The sequence below is a fragment of the Molothrus ater genome, chromosome 12 (assembly GCF_012460135.2).
Source record: "Molothrus ater isolate BHLD 08-10-18 breed brown headed cowbird chromosome 12, BPBGC_Mater_1.1, whole genome shotgun sequence".
Lineage (NCBI taxonomy): Eukaryota > Metazoa > Chordata > Aves > Passeriformes > Icteridae > Molothrus > Molothrus ater.
The window spans coordinates 12,364,232-12,390,909 of NC_050489.2; the positions used below are offsets into that span (position 1 = coordinate 12,364,232).

The window sequence follows — 26,678 nt, forward strand, 5'->3', positions numbered from 1 at the left end:
GAGGAGACTGGACCCCAATCGGGGTCAAAGCCCAGGTTTATTGTAGAGCTCAAAGCTGACCCCAAACCCAGCAGCTGCAGCCAACTGAAAATGGCGACTTGGGGTGTGCAGGGTCTTATAAAGGGAGGGAGTAAACCGGGGGGGGGGGGGTTTGCCTGCCTGTCAATGGGGATCCAGGAGGGCGTGGAGACCAGGGAAACAGGCAGGTAGGGGGACCAATAAGGGCCACCCGAGGGAGGGGCCCCGGTGCCTGAACCTATCACTCGACACCCTTGGTGGAAGTTTCTAGAGGGAGGGGATGGGCCGTCGAGTGATGGACAGGACACCAGGGAGGGGTTAAGGGATGGATTCAGCCACTTTTGGGGAAGACGGGGAGGAGGTAGGGAGATTGACATTAAAAAGGAGGGAGGAGGCAGCAGGGGCAGAACCATTATAACAGGGGGAAACTGGTATAAACCAAAGTACAACTTTACGCAACTAAAACATATGAGAGCACAGTACAACACAAAGTACCAACGAGTTAAGAAGAAAAAAAATCAACCATTAATCAAATCTTCAGTGGCAAGGTGCTTAGTTGATTAAATCCTTGCCACACTCAGATACATTTCCATGTAGCATGGTTCAGTCTATAAATAATGGAGCAGAACTTAATTTATCATTAGGGGCAGAAAAACAAATGAAGTAGTTTGTTGTCACCAGTTTTCTTCTGAGAAAATAACTGAGACAGTACAACAAATCATTTCATGCAAGCATCCATCAGAATTAAGCTGGAAATTACTTAGTCTTTGGAGTCAAAGTGGGTTTTAGTCTGATGTAATAATGCATTACTTCACCACCTGTTTCTGCTGAAATCTAATTTGATCCATTAGCTCTTACCATTTTCATACCAATTCTGAAGAAGAAACAGTATTGACACACAGCTTGTGTGAGTAGGTAATGAGTAGGTAATCATTATCCAATGAAAACCTGCCCTGAAAACATGCCACAGTTTAGGAGGATGACACAAGGGCATGACCCACGTTGGAATCCATCTGCAAGTAAGAATATTTTCAGCATTTCTGAAAGACCACCAAAAACAGTTTTTCTGTGTCTTCCAGTTCCAGCTCTTCCCTTTAGTTTGTGTAATTGCTTTATCCTCCCTCCTGCTTCTTGTAATGGCTTTAAACTTTACTTGGATTTGATTTCTGGTTTCTTTTCTTCATTTGGGTCCATCTCTGTTAAAACACAGTAACAGAGCAGCTGCATGTTTCGTGTGACTGCACCTGCAGAGAAATTGGAGACAGATTAGAACAACAGCCACCTATCTCAACTCTAAGTACAAAACACATCTGACTCATGAAATCTGTCAGGAATGCTGTCTCACCTCTCTTTAGGGAAACAAACAATAAAAGCTAGTACAATAACTTTGTCCCACTCATTTTTTACAGAATCTTAAACTGTTCTGTTGATATCCTAGGGTGTTCTCCTTCTTAGGCACCCTGGCAAATAACTGAAGTAAAATCTTTTTTCTCTATAATTAGGAGTGTAAAATTGGTGGAATAAAGAAAATAAAACTAATAGCATACAGGGAAAGCTACAAGATTACTGAGTATTTACATACATTCTACTACTGCAGCACCACATCCTGCTTTCAGGGTCAGGTTATGCTATAAGCCTTCCTTACCACATCCCTCATCATGGCTGTCTCACATAGTGACAATAACAAAAGAGCACCGATGGAGAAAAATTGAAATTTGTGTAATTTAACTGCTGTAATTCAACAGAAGGCAAAATTCCATTCTTTACTGACATAAAATCTATCCATTTTCAAATAACTGATTCAGTGAAGCTGGACGGTTTGTGCTACCAAGATTGTTCACACTTTTTACAATCATCAATCTTGGTTCAAATTAAAGACTTTTTCCTGATGTTTTGGCTAATGCTGAACAGTGTTTGCACAGTAACCAAGGCTTCCTTTCTTTCCTCTTACTCAGCTCTTCCTGCAGCTGGCAGGATGGGAGAGGGCAAGAAGTCTGGCAGGAAGATGTCCAGAACAGCTCACCCAAACTATGCCAAGGGTTATTTCATGCTCTCTGGTGTCATGTCCAGCAATAGAAAAGGGCTGAGCAAGAAGTGTTTCCCCATACAGCTGTTGCTTGGAGACTGGCTGCACACTGGGCTGCCTGTGAGATGTGTGACTGATTGCTCTTGCAGCAGCAGGGCTTTTTCCCCTCTTCACTCACTAAACTTTCTTTGACTCGACCAGCAGGTCTTCCCACCTTTGTTCTTTCTTCCTGTTCGGTCCCTCGTGCTGCTGGGGGTGCTGATGAGCCAGCCCTGGCTACTCAGCTGGGTCCGCCCACCACAACCCTTTCCATGAACAGATCAAGAGTCTACTTACTTTTCCTCTTTCCTAGCAACATCTCCAGCAAACAAAGAAACTTACCCACAATCTTGTTAATAAATTGAGGTCTCCTTGATGCAGGTAAATAGACTCCCAAGAAAAAGAATGGAATTCCAGATAAAGCAATGCCAATTCCAATCACTGAATTTATAAAGTCACTATAGAGTGGCACTACCACCAGAAATATTGTGCATATACAGAATATTATTGGAAAAGCCAGACTCAGCTGTAGACAGAAAAAAGAGAACACAATGTTAATGAAATATTTACTATCTATAGTTACAAACATTATGATACAGACTTTTCTCTCTGAAACCCCCTCTGTAGGATTCTCTGCTCTTCCTCTCATATATCTGGCTATTTAGGACCACAAGCAAATTGCAGAATTATTCTTAACAGAACTGTTGCTAAATATTACAAAAGTAATCAAGTATGGTAACTCTGCTGTGCTGAAAGAAAGTGCATAGTGGCATGAAGTGTTTTTAGACAAAACCAGTAAAACTTGGGAAACAAGAATTACTGACTTTTTTTGAGTAGAGTATCCAAGTATGAGGTTAGAGGATCGGATACCATCGGAGCTAAAGGTGATCCACAGAGTTATTTAACTTGAGCAATTCCAACCAGAGATTTCTGCTGCTAGATAAAAGGCTAACTGCTATGTTAGGCTCTTGAGACATTCTCCAGAGGGCAGACAGAAGGGGTACTTATTGAACTAGCATATAATACTGGAGTATACTGACACAACAATCTCTTGTTTTTACCTAGCAGACAAGCTAACTTTCATGGTACAACATCAAAGGGAAACCACACTTTATGTCCTGACCAATCTGTAACCTTTAGGTCATACTTAAGATGATTTTAGACAGTATGGTCCAGTACTTTTATATTATATGGAAGTCAGGATTTTTAACAATTGTGTAATCAGTATTACCTTAAGAGGTCTTGGCCGATCTGGTTCTTTCCAACGTAGATATAACTGCCCAGCAATAGACAGACCAACAAAAAACCAGTAACTGAAGCTGAAGTAATTAATCAGCTTGAAGACATCTTCCACAGCCAGGTAAATAAGGGTCATAAAACACTGTCAGAAAAGAACAAGAGTTAGAATCTAAACCCAAAGGTTTGAAACTTACTGTTTATCCTGGTTTTTGCCTTTAAGTAACACCTTATACTCCTTAGTGTCTGGCACAATTTTGTGCCTCAAAAAATTACTCTCTCAGCAATCACCTTGATGATAGTATATTTTATCTCTTGTGAATTTTTTAAAGTTTTCCTTTCAATAATTCATATTCTTGTTCTGAAAAAGTTGTCTTAATTCATTGACTGTATCACAATAAATTACATTCTTATTCAGGAGACTGGGTTTCTCAGCTGCGTTTAGATGCAGTAAGGATCTGAGAGAAGCACTTTGGGCTCTAGGAATTATTCAGTCCTGAGCAGCAGAAATCTTTTATATACAATATGTCAATTATTAGTTGCAGTTTCAAATGGCTGAAAATGCAATCCATTGTAAACAGAACACATTTCTTATGGCATGGCTTCTGCTAAATTGATGTTCTGATTTCAGCATGAAATACAACACATACATGGACTAGTTCTTTTATACTTTTCTCATGTTATTTTTTATACATATATATTTTTGTACATTTTTCTAGCCCTGTGTTGAAGCTCCATTTTGAGGGAAGCTGTGCTGTGTGTCCCATCTAATTAGTTGAAAAGAAAAGCAATAACTTGCATTGAAGAGCAGAGCTGGCACAGGTGTGAACCTCTTTATGTGGATCATAGACAACAGATCAGGAAGGTGACCTTCCCGAGATCCTACAAAAAATAGCCTGAAAAAAAGCAGTAAAACACATGTTGAGACCACAGGCAAGACAGAATATATTACAGAAAATCAAAGAACAACACCAGTGAAAAAAAATGTTTATAACACTGAATTTCTGTCCTTTAAACTGGAACCTTCTTATAAAGATGTACTGGACAATAACCATTGAAAGGTAGGTAAGCTTTTAGAAACAAGCTGTTAACAACCATTTTTTAAAAATCATCCTACAGGTAAAATAGGCAATATCTACAGTAACTGAAACAAATTTCTATTGTTTCACAAAATTCTAAAAGCTAGCACTGAAATCATTCCAGCTTAGGGAAGAATAGTTTTCAATGCCAACCAGAAGAGATTGCCAGGTCCCTAAAATGATGTCACTCAACCACATGCTCAAAAAACAAACACACAATTTTATTACCAACTGTTCTATATTGACTGCTTCACCAAATGATCATATTTCTTCTCAGTAGAGACATTGCAAATTCATTCAATGGATAGGCAGAATATTAAAATGCCTGAATAAATCTATTTAAAACTTTTGCTAGTTACATCCACAATCAGTGCTCAAAGAAAAGGTTCAAGACAGTATCCTAAGCTTTCTGATTGCAGCTTCATAGCAGTAGCAAGCTTTTTAGGGTTTTTCCAAGTACAAAGTTTTAAAATACTGATATTAAAAGGTCAGTAAGTTTTAGATAAACACATTTGAAAACAAAAACTTGCTAGAATTACTCTATCAATTAAAATGGAAGGTAATGCAAACAATCAGAAGGCCTGAGGACTCACCACACAAAATTCATTTGATTCATTTTCACCAGACAAAATTCATTTGATCTTATAATTATGCTCTGCATACACTCAGGAATGCTTTGGGGAAACAAGGCAGTGTTAAGGGTGTATGTACACACACACAGAGGTTTATTTAGATCCGTGGTTTCATTGTGGCTATTCATTATAGGTTGAGTTTTAGAAGTATTTTTGCCTCTCTCATAATAGATCAGCATAACAGTCACATGTAAAAAGATTTATGAACATTTGTCAAACTGAAAGAGGTATGCACTACCTTGATGATGCTAGAATTGAAGCATTAAGTCCTCCAAAGCAAGAAAAGGCTACAGCAATGGGAATCGTCCAGCTGAATATACCAAATATCCTGTCAGCAAATGTCTGATGAAAGGGAAAAGAAAAGGAAACATGAAAATATCTGCAAAAAAGAATATGTAAAAATATGATATCAGAGCTTTTGTAATACACTTGTATGGAAAAAATAGTAACACAGTAAGACAGTTCATAATGCAGCACAAGGAATCACACAGCTCTCTTATTTATTTATGGATTCTAAATAAACACAAACTTCTTTAGCCAAGCATCTGAAGTCATATTTTCTGCTCACAAGGGAAAAGAAAATGTTTTGAGCATTTTCTTCCCAATCCTAATATATTTTATTATCTAACTGACCTACAGAACACAAGTGAACATTCTTTGGATTACTAAAAATATTACCTAACCAAACAGGGAAGTACCATATTGCAGTGAATAACCACTGCCAACATCACAGCTACTGTTGATAGATTCTATTGTAGGAATCTACTTTAATTTCCTTTTTTTTTTTCAGTTTCCTAAGTAGCACCTTTTTCTTTAGCTCCACTGGCAGGGCCTCTGGACTCTACTCTCACAATTTGTCAAATAACAGAGCAAGTGATCTTATCAATTGCTCAATACTTGATGTTGCTAGATAATACTGCAAGAAACTGTGGTGACTGTCCATGGTAGAGCTCTGAAACCAAGAAGTCAGGAGCATCAAAGTTTAACAGCAAGTGGTAAGAGCCACTGATTGCCAGCAATCTTGGATCTAAACAAAAAATGGGTAATAATTTGCAATATACTGTCCTGGTCTATTCTGTTCAACTTCCTGGATGGAGAAAAAAGTCAGAGAGACTTAAAGTATCAGACAACACATTTGAAACATGAAGAAATTTAATTAATGCAGACTGACAGGTATTCCACCTCCCATCCTGGTGTGAGCATTGTACATATCTGGACAGTAGCATGAAGCGAGGCAGAAATGCCCTCAGGCTGTGTTCAGAGGACATGGCTGGAAGCCTTCCTATCCATCCCAAGCCTACCTACACAAAACTAAATCACTTCCATCATTTCTTTTACAGAAGCAAACTAATAGCAAAAGAATCATATCTACATTAGACAGCATGAAGTCACTATTTAAGGAAACAGTATTCACGTATAAGTATTCAAACAAAGATTTGAACATTTTACATCTTAGCAAGCAGCAGTCCCCTGAAGCAGAATGTAATTTGTTATGATCCAGTCAATGAATTAAGACAACTCCTCCGGAAACAAGAATGAGAACAAGAAGAAAACTCTAGTAAGCAATTGTTGTAATATTTTAAAGGAATATTTAAACCTGAACTGCTGATTTCTGAACCCAAACAATAAGGGAAATTACCAGACACAAAACTCCTGGAGGATTTTTTGTTTTAATATATTAAGTTAAGCTACAGAACAAGATGTTAGAGAATTAAGATGTTTAGTAAAACTGCCTAAAGGATAAGCATTTAGATAAGTAATATTAACAGCTAAAGCTAAAGAAGAGAGAAAAAAAAATCTATTAATGCAATCTTATGCTGAAGGATGCAAATTAGCTAATATAACATTTGGAGAAATTTTTTTCATCCAAAGATGTTCTTTGCAATGATGTTGTTTTCTATTTCCTTTTGAAACATCTGGAAATGAGCCAGTGTGAATGATGGGTGCAGGACTAACTCAAAGGCTATTTCCATCCTGTAACGTGTATCCCAGTGTTCTAGGAGATGCTAATACTGTTCCACACATCTTGGAAAACAACATTTAATTCATATAAACAGTAAAACCCACAAACTATATACAGACCAAAATGCTACAGATTCAATGTATTCTGGATGCAGGCTATGTTCTACATCAGCTGTTGATCCAGCTCAAAGCCTAAATAAGTGACTTCCCTAGAGCTGTACAAGTCAGACTCTTCAAAAAAAAGAGTAATGTAGTGACAACCTCTACCAAACACTGTCATTTCCAATCTACTTTCTAATGCTGTAGTTGGGATTCATCACAGAGCAAAAGGTAGAGAAACTTCAAGAGCTAAACTTTAAGTGAGGCAATACAAAAGACTATTTCAATTGAGAATCATCTAAAAAAAGTTCAGCTTGGTTTGCCAAGTAGATCTATCTGCCTGCAAAACGATCTTTCAGCAAAACAAAGTTGAAAGGTACCTGAAGTTTGCCTAATCTATCTATTGATATTAACCAGCTTTACATGAACATAAAGACCCACCTGCCTGTAGGCAGGTGTTTTCTGACAGGGTTTCACCTTTATTTATAACAAAAATCAGCCAAGTTCATTACTACTACTCAGACACTTGAGTACAAATTTATAAATCCTTCAATACCCTCCTTCTAACAGATGCCAAGAAATGTCTTCTTCCAAGCTCAGCTATAGTCTCTTGTGAACAAAGATAAACCCAAAGATCTCCACAGCATTTCTTGCTAAAAGAGTTACTGAAGTCTAAGTAAAAGCAGCACGAGAAATATTCACTGCATGCATATCAGAGGATTATTTTGCATAAGAAGGCAGGGTAGAGGAAAGTACAACACAAAATCAAATTATCAAGCATGCACACTGAGTGCACTGCACCAAGAAGGGAAAGGGGGAGGGAAAAGTAGAAGAGTTAGTGGTTGCTTTCTGCTAAAACCACAACTGTACAATCATGGATCCTCCAGAAATAAGCCAGACCTGGGCTTTGAGCAGAGCTTCTCACCAATTCTACTTTAACTACCACTACTTCTGGGAGTTGTAAAGTGCATGTATAAAAACAAATGAGCTGACAATGGAGGAAAGAATAGAGCATTCACAAAGGCATGTGGAGGATGACAGGGGAGCCTACCTGGAGGTAGCTATAAGCAGAAACATTTAGTCCACCATAACAGGAGAAAACCACCACTATGAGGAAGGATATCATCTCAGGATTCTTCTGAGAAAGTCTAAAGAGCAAGAAGGATTAAGAGATTAAATTGTCATCTCTGCTACAGTCTGACAAATCCTGTAGTCCAGACTTGAATTATAACTGCTTCTAACAGCTTGGAAACAGAGAATTCAGAGAAGTGCTGATGTAACCCTTGTAATTACAGATACAGTTCTTTTATGCCCTCCCATCCATTGAATATGTAAGGTATACATGGATACATGCACACTGTAGGACATGCAGCTGGAAGTGTCCCCTTTAAGTTTTGATTTTTTTTTCAAATATCAGGGAATAATAATGAGGGAAGAGGCTTTCCAGCCATGCACTTCTCAGCTGAACTGCCCTTATTTAATCATAACTAAAATGTTACATTACTCCCAGAAGAATGGACAAAAACTGAATTACAGCTTTGTTTCAAGGCATGAATGACTGAATAAACTACATTTTATTTTTGTCCTGGGTTAGCTTGATCTCATGATCATCAGCTGGTAAGTTGTGAATGGTTTGCAAGAACACTTTTTTGTCCTTTTAAAGGTCCAAACAACAGTTCTGTACAAACAGGTTGAACTAAAAGCAGCAGAAATTCCAGCATCAAGAGCTGCCACAGCAAAATACACAGGATATTGCCTCACACTCAGTAATTCAGGCACACAGATGAGTAGCAAGACCCACATACATATTACAAATCACAAGATGAGAACTGTTTCATCACACTTAGCTGCACATTAGAAGTGTACTTAGAGGCACACAAGAAATGTCAGACTACACTGAGAGCATATGGAGCCACAAGCACATGTGAGGCTGGCAAAGCAGCACACAGTATTGATTGGAGGGACAAATGGAGAAATGCAAAGAGAATGTAGCCTAACAGGAATAAGAAACTTATACCAAAAAAATACCCAAGGATTATCAGGTGTTTCTGTTAGGAAAGTTTAAAAGGCATCTACAGAGCCTCTTCATGTTAACTCATTTCAAGAGCCTATTGCCCAGGAGCTTTTCCAGACCAAGTTCTATTAACATTCAGAGCAGTAAGGGGATATATATGTGTGTATATATATATATATATATATATATGAGCAATCTGACTGGTATTTTGGAAACACGATTAATTCTGCTTTGAAATTTCTCTTGAGGTGAAGTATAAATACATTCCCACATTACAGGAAGATCTGGCAGTCAGAACTACAGTATGTTTTCTTAATTTTGAGCTTCTGAGGACTCTAAGGTGCTACTGCTTAACAAAAACAAACACTTAATTAATGGCAATTAGGAAGCTGCACATGCAAAAAAAAAAAGCACCTCAGCAGAAGTTTTCTCCCACTGCCATAGATTACATTGTCAGGATACTGTATGACATGTCTCCCCATGTGACCAAATTAGATTTATTGTCACATATATTAAAAGGAAGAGTGCCCATCAACCAAACCCAGAAAATTGTAAAGGTGCAAAAGAAAACAATTTAAATGTGTCTCTTGTAATTATCATTTCAATTACTATGCTGTTGATCAATTCTACTCAAACAGACATAATTCTCTCAAATAATTGGCAATACCTTTACTGGGAGAAAAAGGTACCAGTGCAGTAAGAAGTCCAGCATAAAATTCCCACTTCATTTTTAGGTCACTGAATACAATCTTATGGCAAGAGAACCAGCACTACTCTGCTGCATTAATACACTGCATTCCTACTTGCCTGTAAGTTATCTCTTCTGTACAGCCCACATTAAATTTTCCAATATCAGCTCCAACAGTAAAACAGTTCCATTTATATTTTCATGGAGGTGCTGAAGATATTTGATCTAAATCTTCTCAGGTGTTTATCCTCTTCTTAGAGGATCTAAGGATCTTAAATCATCTCTCATAGCTAGCTGTAGAACAAGGGTTCAGTGTTTCCCAAGTCTCTTACCTATCTCATACTGAAAATATAATATATCATTCTCAAGTTCAGCTCAGCTTTTCAGCCTGGACTCCAAAGCCAGAGAACTTCCATGCAGCTGCCATCAGGAGTGTTGCATTGGCAGTGAATTACAGCTAGCTCCAAGAAAGAAGGCAAATAACTTACTGAACAACTCTCCCTCTAAAAGCAACTGCCTACCCTCAGTTTGAAGGTATGGAATGTGCTCTTCATCCAAAGAAACCTTACTGGGAAGTGCCTGTGCAAGCAAAGAAGAGGAACATGACACTGATGGCTAAGGACAAGCGGATTTTCCTTTTCAGAAAAGAAGCCAGTGAAGCCAATGAAGGAAGAGAAGTAATACCCAAAAGGTCTAAGAAGAACTTCAAAATTTCTGTCTGAATTCAGTTAGAAAAAAGAAGAGCTCCAGGTTGGCCTAGTTCTGCTGGGATGAGGAGGCTTAGGGGGGTACCCACTATTCCGGCTCATGCACCAAAAATGAGGTATAGGGTCCCGATATCTTTGTGGTTAGTTGAGAATAGTCAATATTTATTAAATACACCAAAGAAGAATAAAACAGCTAAAACTCACAGCCTCCCACGTTTCAGTTCATTGAGGGAGCATGACAAAGCAAAGCAAGCCTGCTCTAGCATATGAGAGCACCAGGGTGAACTGATGGATTTACACTGCACTCACAGGATGATATTCAAAGATGCAACTGAAGTCATCCTCTTTATCTCCAGTTTGCTGACAAAGCTGTACAGCTCCAAGAAAGAGACAGCTGGCTATGCAGGACAACTGTTTGCTTCAACCAGTTTTAGCTCTTCCAAAGGAAGAGCTAAAAGAAGTAAGTTGCCAAACACCACCTACTATAGGAACTCAATCAAGGCCCACAGACATGACCAAACACGGGAAGCAGGTGTCAAACTGTGCACTGGCAGCCAGTATGCTTCCAGTCAGGAGACAAAACAGCCCAGAAAGTGCTTGTGGAGCCAGCTGCCTCTTTCACTGACAAAAGCACAATAGTAGTCTCAAAAAACATAAAAAAGGTTGTTCAGTAATAGTGAAAGATGAGGTAAAATGTCTGCTCTTCTTTATTTGTGTTTGTGCTACAGAGTAATTTTCATCTCCATCAAAGTTAATAGCAAAGGTTGTAATGGTTTCCATAAGGAGGTAAAACAGAAGTCAACTGTGAGACTCTGACAGGAATCACTGAAAAAGTGAGTGATTTGACACTATCAGCAACCATCTGAAGAGCATTTGCAGAACTTTTAAGCTCGCTGTTGCTGTATCACTTAAATTTCTTCAACAAAAATGCTTCAAAAAATCCATTTCTTAGCCCCAACACTGGGGCTATATCACATGAAGCCAATTGTGTTGTAAAAGGAGGGCATTTTATAATTTCTTTTCCCATATAGCCTCTTGGTAGGATTTTTTTGCCCCGTCACCAAGAAAAACAGCACAGAATGTGATCTGGAAAGATCCTTTCATACTTCTTTTACTCAGAACTTTCAGTCCATTCAGAAACTGGAAATAGCTTCACTCCATCCTTTCCAGCTCAAAGCCTCTTCACTGAAAAGGAGAAAGCCACTTCACTTCTTCCCAAAATAGCAACAAGGAGGCTGAAATGTAACTGCTGCTTGATTACACAGAGACTTGAAACTGAAGCAATATTACTACCATGTTTCTTTAAAAATTCATCAATGTAATTAACCTACGCCAACTTGCACCAACTACATAAAGGGCAACAAGCAATCTGTAGCTTGTGTCACAGGTAGAATATCTGAGCAGATCTAAGGGCCTCAATTTCATCAGATTTCTTTCAATAGCTTAATTCTCACCTCCTTTCTTCATTCATCCACTGAATACAATGCTCTAAGCCTTCCTAAAGATTCCACTGAGGATAGAACTCTCTTCCACCACCCAGACAATCTGCTTTTTGCTCATACCCTTACAATGATTTTTTAAGCATCTCAAACACTCACTTGTAACACTTGGTCAACTTACCACTGCCACAGCATCACTAGAGAGAACAGCATGAGAATCCAGCACTGTATAGTAAGCTATATTGGTCATAATATAGATAATAGTCACAATTGGCATAGACACTGCAATAGCCAGGGGCAAGTTCCTGTAAGACAAAAAAAATGCCAAAACTCCAAAACCCACAACTGCAGAAAAAGAAAACTTACATTAGTAACAGATTAAAGTTATTTATTTGTATCATTTACAATACAGAGAAAATTAATGAAACCAACATAAAGATTTCAAAGAAGGTATCTCTGGAATCAGAGTTTGGTTTCTTTTATAACTAGAAATTCTAATATAGAAGACTGGAAAAAAAATCAGATTTTTATAGTAACTTAGAACCTAAATTATGTGTAAAAAGGGATTCTCTGCATCTGCTCTTCAAACACTCTAGCTTCAAGGTTTCCACATCTGTAGTGACAGCCTTCAAACTTACATGCTTTAAATGACTTCCTAATGTCCATGTTAATTTACCACATTTAGAACCCAAAGAGGCAAAGCTCTGAGGTTCTGCCCTCCTCCTCCCTGGGGAATGGGGTTGTCCTTTCAGCACTTCCTTCTGGAAATGATGCAGGGAGATTTATTAAACCAAACCCCTGTTCTCATCTGCACTCATCACAGCAGAGAACAAGCTAACTGGGCTGCACAACAGAGATGCAGATCTAAAATTGCTGAACAGCTATGAGCCCCTGCATGTGGTGTATCCTACTAGCAAACACAGGTCTAGAAAGCTACACAAAAACAAGTCAAGAGTAACAGGAAACTGCTAACCTTTAGATGTGAGCAGGCTAGAGTTAACTGTGAGATAAACTCACAGGCCTGAGTGTGCAGCTCCAGGGAAACACATTTTTAATGTGTGGCTTTGGCTTTTCTCAGTCTTATTCTTCCCTCAAACCTCACAGAAATATTCAAATGTTTCAAAAGGGAAGCAGAATTGAGAGTGTTACTCTCACATTTGCCCAGTTTGAAATCAAACACAGCAGGGTGATATTGATGTGCATTTGCCATGAACATTGTTTTCAGTAACAACAATAAAAAACCTCCAAAAAACAAAACCCCAAAGCGTAAAAATTCTCAGTCTGACTGAAACTTTGCAAGTTTCCTCAAAAACTTCCTGAGGCCCAGAAGTCCAGCTGTTTCTGTCTGCTGCCATGGAAGCAGAAAAACAAACAGAGCTCACAATCCTCCATATAAATCAGTAAATTAGTAACTGGGAGTTCTGACTCTTCTATAAGGTTGCACACTCATAGTAAGAGACCCATGAATCCCAGCACAGAGAAGAAAAAGAAGCAGAAAACTGTGAATTTAATTCAGAAATATTACACAATGTAACAAAAATCTGAAATAGCATTTTAAGGACTTTGTATCATCCAAGATTAATGCCAAGGGACGATGTCAAATGTAATTTGTGCATTGCAACTTTTGGGTGGACAAGCATGGAGGCACTACCAATCAAGTGAACATGAAAAATATGTAATTCTTGTAGTAATTTTGTAGAAGTCTGAAATAGCTCATTATTCCCAATAACTGTCAATGCAGAAAGCTGAAATTTGAAGTTCACTTTACCAGCTACCATTCTACCAAGAATGAAGCTTGTATTAGGCACTGATGCCTATCTAGAGCAAATGATGATGAAGAAATTTTCATCAGCTAAATATCTTGTGAGAAAAACTGTTTTTCAAAACAATGCATCAAATAGAAGAGCTATCAAACTGATAACAGAGAACACTAACTTAAAAAGAAAAGGCAGTGCAACAATACTTAAAAAAGAAGCTTTTCAGCAGAAAAATCCATGATTTGAGGGACCAAATGACTGATGAAAATACACAATGTGTGTCTTCTGAATATGTGTATCAAATCTTGCAAGAGGATTAAAGAAACAAACTGTCAATCTGGAATTCAATCTAACTAAAAATAACTAGGTTTTCTTTAAAGTACTTATCCACTATTTTAATAGATAGCTTTCCTGGTTAGATAAATGCCCAGCATAAAACTCAACATCCAACATAGAAGGGAATAAACTGCAAAACTAAAAATCAGTCAGGAGAACTAAAAAAAAATCACATTCTTCTTTATCATTCAGCTATAGCAATCTGGATGCAAAAATTATCAAAGGGAATCTATTCTAACATAAAGGTATCTGCTTACAGACTCACAACTGGGCAAAATTAGCCAGTCATACTTTTAGAGTATAAATTATTGGAAAATATTAATATTCCTTAATATGAAATCAGAATGATTGCACAGGTAAACACAGAAAACATTTAGATACCACTGAAACAATAACACCTATTATAATAAATTGTAACGACATCTTGAACTGAAAGTTTATCTAGCACTGAATACAGCATCCTGCAATCATCTACATTTAATTGTTCTTGTGTTTTAATTTCTTTTTCACTTTTAATGGAGCTTAGTAAATATTTGCTCTTGGCCATCCCCAGCCTCACCAGTAGAGCAGTTCCACTCATTTCTGTATAAGCTCAGAATTTATTAGTGAATAACAGCCACAAGCCCACCAACCTGGGACTATCCCCATTTAGAAAGCTCAAATCATTTACCTTTCTGGGTTTTTGATTTCTTCTGTTACATAATTGAGCGTATCCCAACCAGAGTAAGAAAACAAGGCAGAATATAATGCAAGGGAGATTTCTCCAATATCAATAGATGATCCCTCAAAAGAGTTCTTAAAGTGCCCTGTGTGTCCTGTGTGGAAAAGATGCAATGAAAAACAGAATAACAAAATACAGTAAGTAATATTTTTCCATAGGGTTTCCACCTCACCTAATTCCTTCAAATCTGCTTATTAAGAACTTTTTTCCAATTCTACTCCAAGTTTTAGCCATGAGAATGGCATGGCATTTAAAACTACTATGAATTATTCTCTGTGTATGATACTGTTCTACAATTAAACACCTGGTTTGTCCACAGTAGTGCAAGAAGTTCAGGAACATAAAGTTCAGACTAAGATATAAACAATTGGCAATGGCAGTACTCAGGTTAAGTGTGGGGGTCTATAACACATATATATTTAGAAAATAACCCACTCAATTCTTCTATAACCTTTTAAATTTTCAAATATTTAGCCTATGCATAAAACGAAGATTACAAGTGACTTAGATAACTATGGCAAGAGAACCCCACACAAACACCTACAGGGATGTTTGAGGTTTTGCTACTAATAATAGAAAACTAAGAAAAATTAACAGAGAATAAAGTATTCCTGTTAAGATAAAATTTTCCTAAGCTAAAGTGTATGTGTGGTTTTTCGACCAGTATTTGTGAAAACTTGTGCCATCTTTTGACTGTAAGCAAGCCAAGACAAGTTGATCAACCATAGTTTAATATTAGACTCTATATATATATATATAAACATACACAAAACCACCAGAAACAGAAAGGCAAGTTATTGTGCAACTCCAAAACGTGCCCTATACTATGCATCCTGAAGTGTTGAGACTCCATTAAAACTGTAATATTTGAAGCCTCTAAAATATCTTATTTTTCTTTCCTACTTTTTATCCCAATCAGACATTGCTACTCCCTTGGAACAGACACAGGCGGAGTAACTGCTGAGTTAGGAATAGAAAATGGAGACAATGTCAAAGAAATCAGATGTGAACAAGCTTGGTATCTACGAAACTAGGGATGGGCAGATGTGCTAAGGACTATGGTGCTCACATATGCATATTCTTGATTGGTTCACAGTAATTGTCTTGCTCATGAACTTTCAATAACAACCAGTTAGAGCAAAGGACATAAATTGTTAGATTGCCAGGGAAAGACAGCCCTTTATGGCAGCTTTGAACACATGGTAATTTTCTTAAGCTAACACACCAACAAATTGTTCCCAAAGGAAGGGCTAAGAACAAAACTAAGTTCAGAATTTCTCTTAACTTTAAGGCACAATGCCCAACACACACACTTTCTAATTCTCAACAGCTATAACAGAACTCAGGCTTTGAACAAAAACAGAGCTGTAGCTTCACAAATCTACCTACATATTCTTAGCACATTTGTGCCTTAAGTTCAGACACTTTCAGGCCACCAATTCATTTTGTAAAAAAAAAATATTCAGTTGATCTCACTATAAAGTAGGGATGTTCCTTAGAGAAATTTGTAATTTTCACCACTCCCACTGGATTTTGCTGTCTCTGTGTATTGCTGTTTTCACTTCCTTTTTAATTCTGTATTGCAGGCTGTAAATAACACAACATTGCTGAGCAGTCAATTACCTTCTTTTACCAAGTTCAAAGTCAGCTGAGATAAGATGGGTATCTCATGACACCGTATCATGATAATGCCTAACATTGGTATTATGGGTCTCTTCAAGGTGGCTGTATTACACTGTTTTTACTGAGGCATTTCATAAAACATACAGGGGTAGTTCACAGTCCTTAGATCAGTCACTCAGCTTAATTGATAAGCACAAACCTTTGCTACAATTCTACAAGCTTACCCTGGCAGATTTGAACAAGTCCAGCGATGATGATGGCGATAAGAGCAGCGACTTTAGCATAAGTAAATATATCCTGCACACGTGTGCCCCACTTAACATAGGCACAATTTATAAATGTTAAAAGACCTAGGGAAGGAAGAAAAAGGAAAAATTAGAAGACTATTTGAGCAATGCTCAGTTTAACTCACTTTTCAAAGCTTTTAATTGTCATCTAAATATGCACTGACTTGTTATACTATTACTTAGGTTAAACTAAGCCAAATACACTGGGTACTGAAAACACACTGGTTCCAACAGTTGGAAACAGTTTTAAACACTGTTTCAATAGACAGAAGGAAGTACCTTCCTGTTCTCTGCCCATTTTCCTAATGTTACCCCTCATCAGCTGTAGTCTGCAACTACCCTGAAACTAAAGAAACTGCTACATGAAATAATTCATTTCAATGTACCAATATTGTTGTAATAAATGAAAGATTATCTAGAAATTCCTTTGGGCAAACATTAAAAGAGTGTTTGAAAAGGTTTCTTTATGCTTCATTGTTAGGTTGAGTTCAACATCCATGGAGTAGCTGCAATGCTAAATATGCTTACAGGTGATTCAATACTCTTTTACAGTTCTACTGAACTATATTATGGAGAGAGAACATATTGATTTTACAAGGGCATGTACTGGGAGGACAAGGGGTAATGGCTTTAACCAGGAAGAAGGTAGATTAGATTAGATTGGATTGGATTAGACTAGGTGTCGTCAGGAAATTGTTCCATGTGAGGGTCATGAAGCACTGGCACAGGTTGCCCAGAGAGGCTGGGGGTGCCCCATTCCTGCAAGTGTTCAAGGCCAGATTAGATGGGGCTTGGAGGAACCTGTGAGAGTGGGAGGTGTCCCTGCCCATGGCAGGGAGGTGGCACGAGATGATCTTCAAGGTCCTTTCCAACCTAAACCATTCTGTGGCTCTAAAGGGCGTGTGCCTTACAGCTAATACAACAGTAGTCTGCATTTTTACAAACTGGTAGGAAGTAATGAGTATTCTGAATGCCTTTAGTCCTCTATCCCAAAATAAATTAGTCAGACCTATTTCACAAGATTGCAATGAAACTTGAAATGAGACTTTCAGATCTCACAAATATTTTGTAGTTGCTGACTAAACTTACTCATATGATCAACTTCCCCAAGACAGTTCTCATGACTCCCAACATTTTGCTTATGCATTCATTACCTTTCTCTGGAGTGGAGAGCCAGACAACCTTTGCCTGAACTCCTACTAAATAGGATTCAGTATCTTCAGTATTCTTTATTTAACAAAATCCTAATTTGGTACATATTTTTCTTAGCTAAATGATTACTACATAATTGAAACTTCTGTACTGGAAACAGTGTTTCTCCCAAATCTCAGTTTTCTCTCTAGCTAGTGAAAAAATGTTTATATACTACTGTACTTTTTATCTCCATAGAATCTTCTTGTACTGTGTATTTTAAGTATGCATATAAATAAAAACTAAACTTGATTGTTTCAGGAGTAAGGTAGCAGTAAATAAAAATTATATAAAAAGATGTGATATATTATTTCCTTTCCCATAATCCAAGAATACCATGATACCATTGAGATAAAAATGACCTTAGCACAGCTACCAAATTGAAAACAGTAACTTTTAGAAGCTACAAAAAGACAGGTAATGATCAGATAAGTACAGCACTAGTATGTTACACAGTCTGGACAAGCTGGATGAGCTTCAACTGAGTGTGGCAAGATGACGGGGAAAAACAACCCAGTCGTATCAAATTTCAAAAGTCAGGACTGCTGCAGCTCCCAAAGAGCCTTCAGGAAAAAAAAAAGCAACTCTGCTCAGTCTCTGCTCTTCAGTATTAGGGACCGGAGTATTTGCTTGCTGGATTTATTTCTGCCATATTTTTTAAAGCAACTTTCATTTGGATTAATTATTGAGTTAGGGCTTGGTCGCTACTTCAGTTGAAATGATACTCTGATACCTTATAAGGGAAAAAAAAGAAAGGTTATCAATATTCTGAATAAGCAACACCTCTCTTTTGCTAAAAATACTGTTTTCTTCAATTTAATTATTGTTTAGCCACTTAAAGTTTCTGAGAACCATCAAGTTTAGTTCTGTAGCACCAGATGACACCCCACTGCCAAAATGATTGTCAAAGTGAAGCTGTATAACACAAAGACTGTTCTCACACTAGCTCCAGTATTGCTATTACTAAAATTTAAAAAACCCAACAAACAAAACTAAAAGTAAACCCCACAACAAACCCACCCAGTCTCACACACAATCTGTACCTAACCTAAATTCCACTCCCAGCAGCTTCATTATAAAGGGATTAATCATATCCAGAGCTAGCGATGTGACAACACCCTCAGCAGTGCCAAGACAGGGAGAAGTCTAAGCTTTAACAGCTAAATGAAGCCGTAGAGCAGGGGTGAGTCTTAGCACTGACACTCAGAGCAGGGCAGAACAAGCATTTAAACCATAAAACAGACTGTTAAAGTAAATTGTTCCACCTGCCTGAGAGTGATCCTGCTGTCATGTGTCTCCACTAAAAAAAGAGGTGTTAAATCCTCTTGATTAGCAGCATATGTAGAGGACATCAAAGTGTTTGTCTATACCTACTATATAATAATTTTAATTTAATCACTTTGTCTTAATTTATTGCTTTTTAACCAACTCCTTTTTATAAGGGCTAACAGCCCTCAGAGTGAGGGGATACCTTAAATGGAAGAGGAGATTCTCCCACACTCCTTCATTTGTGCCAAGACACCTTGGGACAATACCTGCTTAAGGAATGTGAACATGACACGACAGGCCCTTCACTCATTTGGAAGAAGGAGGGAACAGAACTGATTAAACTGACAGATTTCCTGGAAAAAGTTTGTGATTATTTCCCCCCCCCTACCTGGTTCTCAATTAATGCTTCCACAGCAGTAAAAAATAACAAAAATGGAAGGGGAAGCTGCAATCATCATAACCAATTACAAAGGTCAAATATCCAAAGTACAAATGCTCTGTCATTTCCCTTTCCTTATCCTTTATAGACAATTTGAACATTAGAACTCTTCCATAGGAAGCCTCAAACAGGAACCAGCTAGAAGCAGCACATATCCTTGCAGCATATTGTTGGCAGTAAGAGAGTCCAAGTTCTGGGTTAGCATTTTGATACAAAATCGTGTCAAAAGCCTCCAGAGCACACAGCAATGGATCAGTACATCACAAAGCATTGTCCTAGAGACTTGCTGAAATACACTTTTCACTGTTTGCTGGAAATGTAAAATATGTACATAAACACTTTTAATAGGAAACACCTAAAATTAAATAAGACACACAATTCAAACATACAGTTTCATTATTTCGATACAGCAGAACAGTGTGGGCAGCTTTTCCTCTATATTGACTAACTATATGAATACAAATATTTCAATTTTATGTACATACAAAATTTCCACTTTTCAAAACAGCTTTACCACACATACTGCTCTACTGATCATACAGTTAAACCCAAGTATAAAGAATAATCTTGAATGAACGATTTTTTTGAAACCAGAGTAGTAACTGAACCATGTAACCATTGAGAAATTATTGCAAACCAAAGTACATCAGAATTTATAGCATAAGAGCCATTCTACAATAGCTCTTAAGACCACACCAAGAGTACCCCAAGGTCTGATTTAAAATATCTCTCTCAAGGGAAAACAATTTTTACCCCCATTTTTGCCAGGTAAGTAAGCTTGGAAGAGTTCAACACCTTGTTCTGCTTCCAAATGAGAAAATGGTCCATCACTGACTGAACACCTGCAAGTTTCTCAGGCTGGAATTGTTCTTTTCCCCACTGTAACTCAAACAATTGCACATCCATTATGTACCAACTCTGAGTGTGGGTAAGATGTTTTAATAAAACACCTTTAACAAAACACGGATAAAAACTTACCATAGTAAATTTCAATAAATACTTACATTCACAAGCAGCTGCTATGAGACGACAAGCCACATATGGAGGGTCACAAGAAGGGAAGAAAGGCTGGACTATGTAGTTAGCAAAGGTGATGGCAATGATTGCCTGACTAGTTGGTTCAACAATCAGGAGTGAGGTCCACAAACGAATAAAAGCAATGAAGCTCCCAAAAGACTCCAAGATATATGCATAGCTGGCTCCTGACTTAGTAATAGTGGTTCCAAGCTCAGCATAGCAGAGAGCTCCAAAGACTGAAAATATCCCTCCAACTGCCCAAATTATTAAAGACAATCCATAAGATTTGCTGTAGATGAGAACTCCTTTGGGCGAGACAAAGATACCTGAACCAATCATGTTGCCTACTATGAGGCTTATCCCATTTATTAAAGATATTTCTTTCTTCAGTTGCATTGTATTTTGGTCTCCGTCCTGTTTTCGACTTCGATCTGTCCTTTTTGATTTATTGACGGGGCTGTATTCAGCCAGTGAAGTTTGTGATTTTGTATAATCTGTCCTTTCTGCCATTGTGGTAAGACTGTGAATTCTCCACGACTCCAAATCACAATCTAAAACAAAATATAGACAGCTGAAATAATTTTTTTTTTTTTATCCCAGGACTTTCTTGCAAAATCTTCTTTCCACCTTTTACCCTATGACTTACAAATATAAATTAAGATATTTCCTTTTGTTGCTTCATGTTTGGTTCTTTTTACACAAAGTCGAATTCATGCACAGTTAAACAGCAGAACCAACCCAGACAAACCAAGAGACAAATTCCTATATAACTTAGAATGAAAGAGGAACTGCTACCAAAACTGCTACAAACAAACAGAACTGCAGGAAGGACAGAATTAAAGGTCTCCTCTCTTGAGAAGAGCAGAAGAAAGACCAGAAAGAACAAGAGTGAGATGTTACAGAACAGGACGCACCACAAGACCAAAATGGAAGTTATAAGCACGAGCACAGATGTATTGCAATACCAAAACTACCAATCCAAGCACTGTGCTTACACAGGTAATTTATGAATGATCTAGCAACATGTTATCAATTGCTGAGGGCCACAGGCACAGCTACTCACTCCACTGTGCCCTTGCTGCAAGCCTTGACCTCTGACTGACACCAAGCTCTTCCCTCCCTCTGCAAACTCTTTATCCAGATCTCAGTGCCTCATCACTCACTTATCTAAAAGTACAGACTGTGCATAAAAATCCACAATCCAAATTCCTCTGTTAGCAGTTGCATTTAACAGTATCTAAGGACACAGAAATTAGCTTTTTTCCTCTGCTTCAGCACTGACTGACTGGAAAAGAGCCCCCTTCTTCTGAAGTCTCCAGAAAATGCTCCCATGCCTTCCAAAAGCAAGTTACTGCTAATAAAATCTCTCAACTCAAGAAGACATTGATAATTCTAAATAAGACCCATTTTACACAAGATCACTAGCTTATTAGTTGCATAAAAAACCAGGCCCTACATATCTACCAGAATTATTTTCATAACTATTCGTTTGTCCTGTCCCTGATTAAACCTTTAGTGTATACTTCAGCTATTTATGATAGAATAGGAAAAAATTGAAATCTGGGTCAATTAGAATAAATCTGGGTCAATTAGCAGCTAATCTAGTGTAGTGTGGATTTTATGCTTCCTTGGGGGTAACACTAATTTTACAAAAGGTTTTCTAAATGCAACAATAAACTTGTCAACTGTGACAACAAAAAAACCTGAATATGGGAATTTTTAAAGGTCAACATGCAGTCACCCAAACTACATGTGCATCTAGTAACATATGAACATACAAGCTCTTGCAGGCACACCTTTTTTGAGAGAATACTCCTCGTCTATCATAAAGCCAATACCTGTATACTAAAGCACAGAGAATCTGACCAGACATCCCTGAACTAGAATGAAGATGTGAAAATTACAAAGGTTCTTTTCAATCAATTAAAGAAGTAACTTCTACTGAAATGGAGTACAAATTTTTTATTGAGAAATATTACATCTTCATCTCCAACTCATCAATCTTTAGAGACTGTGTTCTTTTAAATAATGCAGATTGAGACCCTCAATCTGTTTAGTTGGATGCCTTCTGGTTTATTTTCCCCTCAATACTCCACATAAACACTTTAAAGATGTTTAATTACTAAATACAGATTTTATCATTAATATGAGTCAACATCAAATATCACAGATACATCAGAAGACATCAAATTTCACACTTATAATCAAACAAATTGTTTTCAAACTTCTAGAAACTAATCACTGCCATTTCAGAACTTAAAAGCTTGAGTATTATAATGAGGCATCCCCAGCAAAATTAACTAGAAGAGAGGCATCCCCACAGTTTCTACGGATAAGTGTCAGCAAGACTGCAAAGGAAAAGCAAAGTAAATTGTTCACAGCAGTTGTTACCTGTTTCTCTCGTAATTTATTCTTCCATCTACCTTGTGCCAAATTCAACTGCAACCACTTGCAGCCTGACTTTGCGTTAGTGGCGTAGTAGAGCAAAGTTTTCAAAAATATATGTGCTCTATAAATTCACAAGATTGTTTGCTTTACAAGAGGAAGTTATTATCTGTAAATGCATATAATCATTAAGCAATTATAGATACCATGCAGTCATCAGAAAGTTCTGCAAAACAGCAGAACAAGTAATCAAAACAGATGTTTTCATGACTAATTTGGCTGTAAGAAGTGGATTTAAAAAAGCACTTGTGACCCATACAAATATAATTCAACTCCAAACTGAGTCTTTTAATTTCCATGAAAAGAACAGGACAGGACACTAGTTGCAAATGTTTTTTAGAAGGCAATTCAACCTGAACAAATGTCAGCAGAAGAAACAAGAATACTACAGCTATTATTATGACATCCAGCTGCCATTTGAAAACATGCCATGTTCATTTTCAGCCCTTATAGCCAAAGGGCAAAACTGCATAAATATGTTAAGAACTGATCATGAATGTAAAACACCGTTTTGGTGGTAACTACACAGCTTTAGGATTTCTTGCTCACTTATTGCAATCATCATTTCCGTTTCCTCCTAAACACCTTCCAAAGTACAAATTCATCAGCAGCATACACATTACTTGGAATACTCAGGCATTTTGATGATTTAAGTCAATTGAATAATTCAAATCCCATCAAACCTGGTGTGTTAATTTATAGCCAGTTTTGCACAAAGAGTAACCATGATTGATTTACCTCATGGTCTGGAGTTCAGAGGTGCATTTAATTACCTGCAACTGCAGATTCAGTCACCCTTCAAATGCATCCACCTCAACCAGCAGCACGTGACTGCAGCTCTATACAGTTTTGCTACCCATGACTTTGACTGTTTCTTGCCCTACTATCTCCATCGGGAAAGAACAATCATAGTATCTCTCAACCAAGACTCTTTTCTCCCAATTTTGTCTCTTTTGTTATTCCCAATTTCGGGAATCTGCTAACAACTAGGATTTGCCTGAAGGTGTGTACAACAGCTCAATAGAGATTTGATACTTCATTCTCCTCTCTAGTCTTGTTTGTTTACTATGCCTTTTAAAGCCTTCAGGGCAGAATTGCTTGTTTGCCTTACCACCACCTCGGACAAAATCAAAACTGTTGGCAGGTTTTTTCTCTCAAGTACTTCACTTAATTTTAAGTGGAATTAGAATCTGCAACTTTGACTACTTGGAAAAAACTTACCAAGAAAGAGGGAAAGCAGAGACTAGAGAAAACTGAAGCTATGTCAGAGAAAAAACACATGTATCAAAATCCATTATTCTGTCCCAAGATCATTATTTCAGTGGAAACAGAAAAGAGGCTTGGAGGAGGAGAGCCAGAGACAAATAGTATACATTTTCTAACATACAATCATCCTAATATACAGCTAAAAATACTTTCAGAACAATCTCCAACAGAAGACCACAGGAGTGCTATGGCTAATGCAGGGCTCTGCCTCCACACAAGCTAACCCACACGGATTTCCTCATCGCTCACCCTTGTGCAACACAGTGTCTCCAACTCTTTTTTTTTTCTTTTTTTGCTGATCACTGCAGCTGTGAGGAATCTTTTTTGCTGATATATGTAGATTTTATTATTTTTTTTTTTTTACTGAAATGACTGCTGTTGGTATAGAAAGCTATGGTATGAAACCAGGGCAGAGTGACCTGAAACTAGGATGGCTTCACTGTTTCACCAAAAATGTATCTTCTGGTGAGGCCTATCACACTGCAGCCAGGTACCAGAGGAGCTGATGAAGGTTAACATGCAATTAGCAATGTACTAACACTGCATTACAGGGTGGGCCTCCTTTAAGGGGAGGGAAAGAGGAACCATCTGCCAAGATCCCCTTTCTCCCACCGAGCAGAATACCCATCAGTTGTTTTACCTGGGATGAACCTGCAAGTGATTTCATGACCAAGGTGAAGTACCAAACTGCTAAAAGCTTACTGTGTTTGCTGTGCTTTTATACAATACCTGCTCATTAGCAAAGATTTCTGGTGCTCTTGCTTCTGTCTTCCTCAGCTCTTGATTGCATAAAACAACTCCCATAGTAACACAGCTTTACATTGGCTGTTCACATATACCAGATGTAAGACTACTATTTCTGAACACAATGACTGGCCCCATGAGCAATATTCAAGATTGCTCTCTATACAGGGAAACAGCATCAAAGCCTTCAGGGAGTTAAGCTCCGACAGAGCAAACGCTTATTCATTGCACTGTATATATTTAGGCACCTCACAGTCTGAACATTTACATGGGAAAGGCTTAGAGTTTGTCTAGGACATGCTTTTCTTTTTCTGCTGAGAGAAGAATCACTGCCCTGCCATATATACACTTAGCAGACAGGAAGCCCATGCAACAAAAACAATTCCCACTGTAAAGATTTGTTCAACCAAGTATTTTGTGCTTGCATATACAAACACACCATCTTTAGCACAATAAAAAAGAAATCCTACCAATAAACTTTTGATCAAATAGAATTGGTTGTAACATCCTTTAAAAAAAAAAAAGACAAGGTATGTTTATCATGTAAAAAAGTATGAAAGAGAAGTTACTATGACAGTCTTTTCACTTGATAGTTTATCAGTATGGTAATTAGGTAATATTTTCGTATTTTTAATTATTTTCATATTTCCAAGGAAAAAAACACAGGTAAGCTCACAACAGGGACTTTGATCAGTCTTGATTTAGGCTGGGAGTGCACGAGGCTGGTGCAGTGAGAGGAAGATCTGGTGACATTTATACGATAAGCCACAGGTAAAGACAGAAGGAAGGAACAATCGTAGAGTTTGTTAAAGTAATTCACCTTATTTTTCATGCTGGGGCAGAAAAGTGGATACCTCTTCAAAGGAGGAAAAATAACGCCAAAAGGCACACGCTACACCCATGTGTACTCTTTAGGTGGCACCTGATCAGATTGTAGTTTATATCCTCCGTTTAAAAACACATAAAACAACCAAAATCACTACTAAACGTCAGCAAGAAAAGGTGTGCTAGCTCTCTGCACCCACCACCAAAGGCACTAAAGGAACACGTGGCTTGACAAAGCCACCCTCGAGTCGCCATAAGCGTGACCCCAGGGCTGTGGCCGCCGGCCCGAGGGCTCCCGCAGGAGCGGGGGCATTTCCCGAGGTGTCATCGCCACTCTCGGAGGCCGCTCCGCTCCCCACAAGCAGGGGTGACCCTCTTTCTCCTCATGGAATAAGCGAGGTTCACACAGCCCCGGGAAGGAAGTAGCTGCAGGCACCCGCCTCAGGCGGGGGCTGTCAGAGTCGGGGCGCCCTTTAAGGACAATAGAGAAACACACACGGCATTCATCTGGCTACCACCGCACACTTCGGCAGCCCGGACCGCCAAAGCCGCCGCCCCAGATGCTCCGCAGGGCAGGCGCTGCCGCCGCAGCCCCTGCACTGAGGCCGCTCCCTGCCCGCTTTCCCTCAAGGTCAAGGGAGATGAAGGAAAGGGTAAAGCTAAAACCTCGCCCGGAGCGTGCCGGCCGGAACCGCGTTACCTCCGCTCCCGCGGAGCTGTCTCGGGATGCTCCCCGCCCGTTGCCACCGACACGCGATGGCGGCCCCTCAACCCCGCCCCCCCACGCCGGCATCGCCGCCGCGCCGCCCCGGCCCCGCC

The 26,678-nt window shown here is 38.4% G+C and overlaps 1 protein-coding gene across 3 annotated transcripts; it reads right to left on the reverse strand.

The window, feature by feature from the left end:
- SLC7A6 (solute carrier family 7 member 6) lies at window positions 1–26,616 on the reverse strand. 3 transcript variants are annotated; one of them, XM_036390192.1, is made up of 10 exons: window positions 26,560–26,616; window positions 20,567–21,130; window positions 16,601–16,726; window positions 14,703–14,847; window positions 12,121–12,244; window positions 5,269–5,372; window positions 4,119–4,215; window positions 3,315–3,464; window positions 2,426–2,609; window positions 1–1,262 (listed from the first exon to the last, which is right to left on the reverse strand). In XM_036390192.1, the coding sequence occupies exons 2-10, from the start codon at window positions 21,087–21,089 to the stop codon at window positions 1,168–1,170; spliced, it is 1,548 nt and encodes a 515-aa protein (XP_036246085.1). In that variant the 5' UTR covers window positions 21,090–21,130; window positions 26,560–26,616; the 3' UTR covers window positions 1–1,167. The 3 variants fall into 3 exon arrangements, with proteins under 3 accessions (XP_036246085.1, XP_036246084.1, XP_036246086.1); XM_036390191.2 differs by lacking the exon at window positions 26,560–26,616 and adding an exon at window positions 25,855–26,513; XM_036390193.1 differs by lacking the exons at window positions 12,121–12,244; window positions 26,560–26,616 and adding an exon at window positions 8,143–8,239 and having other exon boundaries at window positions 20,567–25,840.
- Between the last annotated feature and the right edge of the window lie 62 nt (window positions 26,617–26,678).

What these genes read in the sequence shown, in the direction of transcription:
- SLC7A6 (XM_036390192.1), bottom strand. Translation starts at nt 21,089, where the DNA reads ATGGCAGAAAGGACAGATTATACAAAATCACAAACTTCACTGGCTGAA. An exon ending in GAAATCAAAAACCCAGAAAG is followed by an intron (nt 12,245 to 14,702) that starts GTAAATGATTTG and finishes TTTGTCTTACAG; the next exon opens with GAACTTGCCCCTGGCTATTG. An exon ending in ATCGGCCAAGACCTCTTAAG is followed by an intron (nt 2,610 to 3,314) that starts GTAATACTGATT and finishes TTCTGTCTACAG; the next exon opens with CTGAGTCTGGCTTTTCCAAT.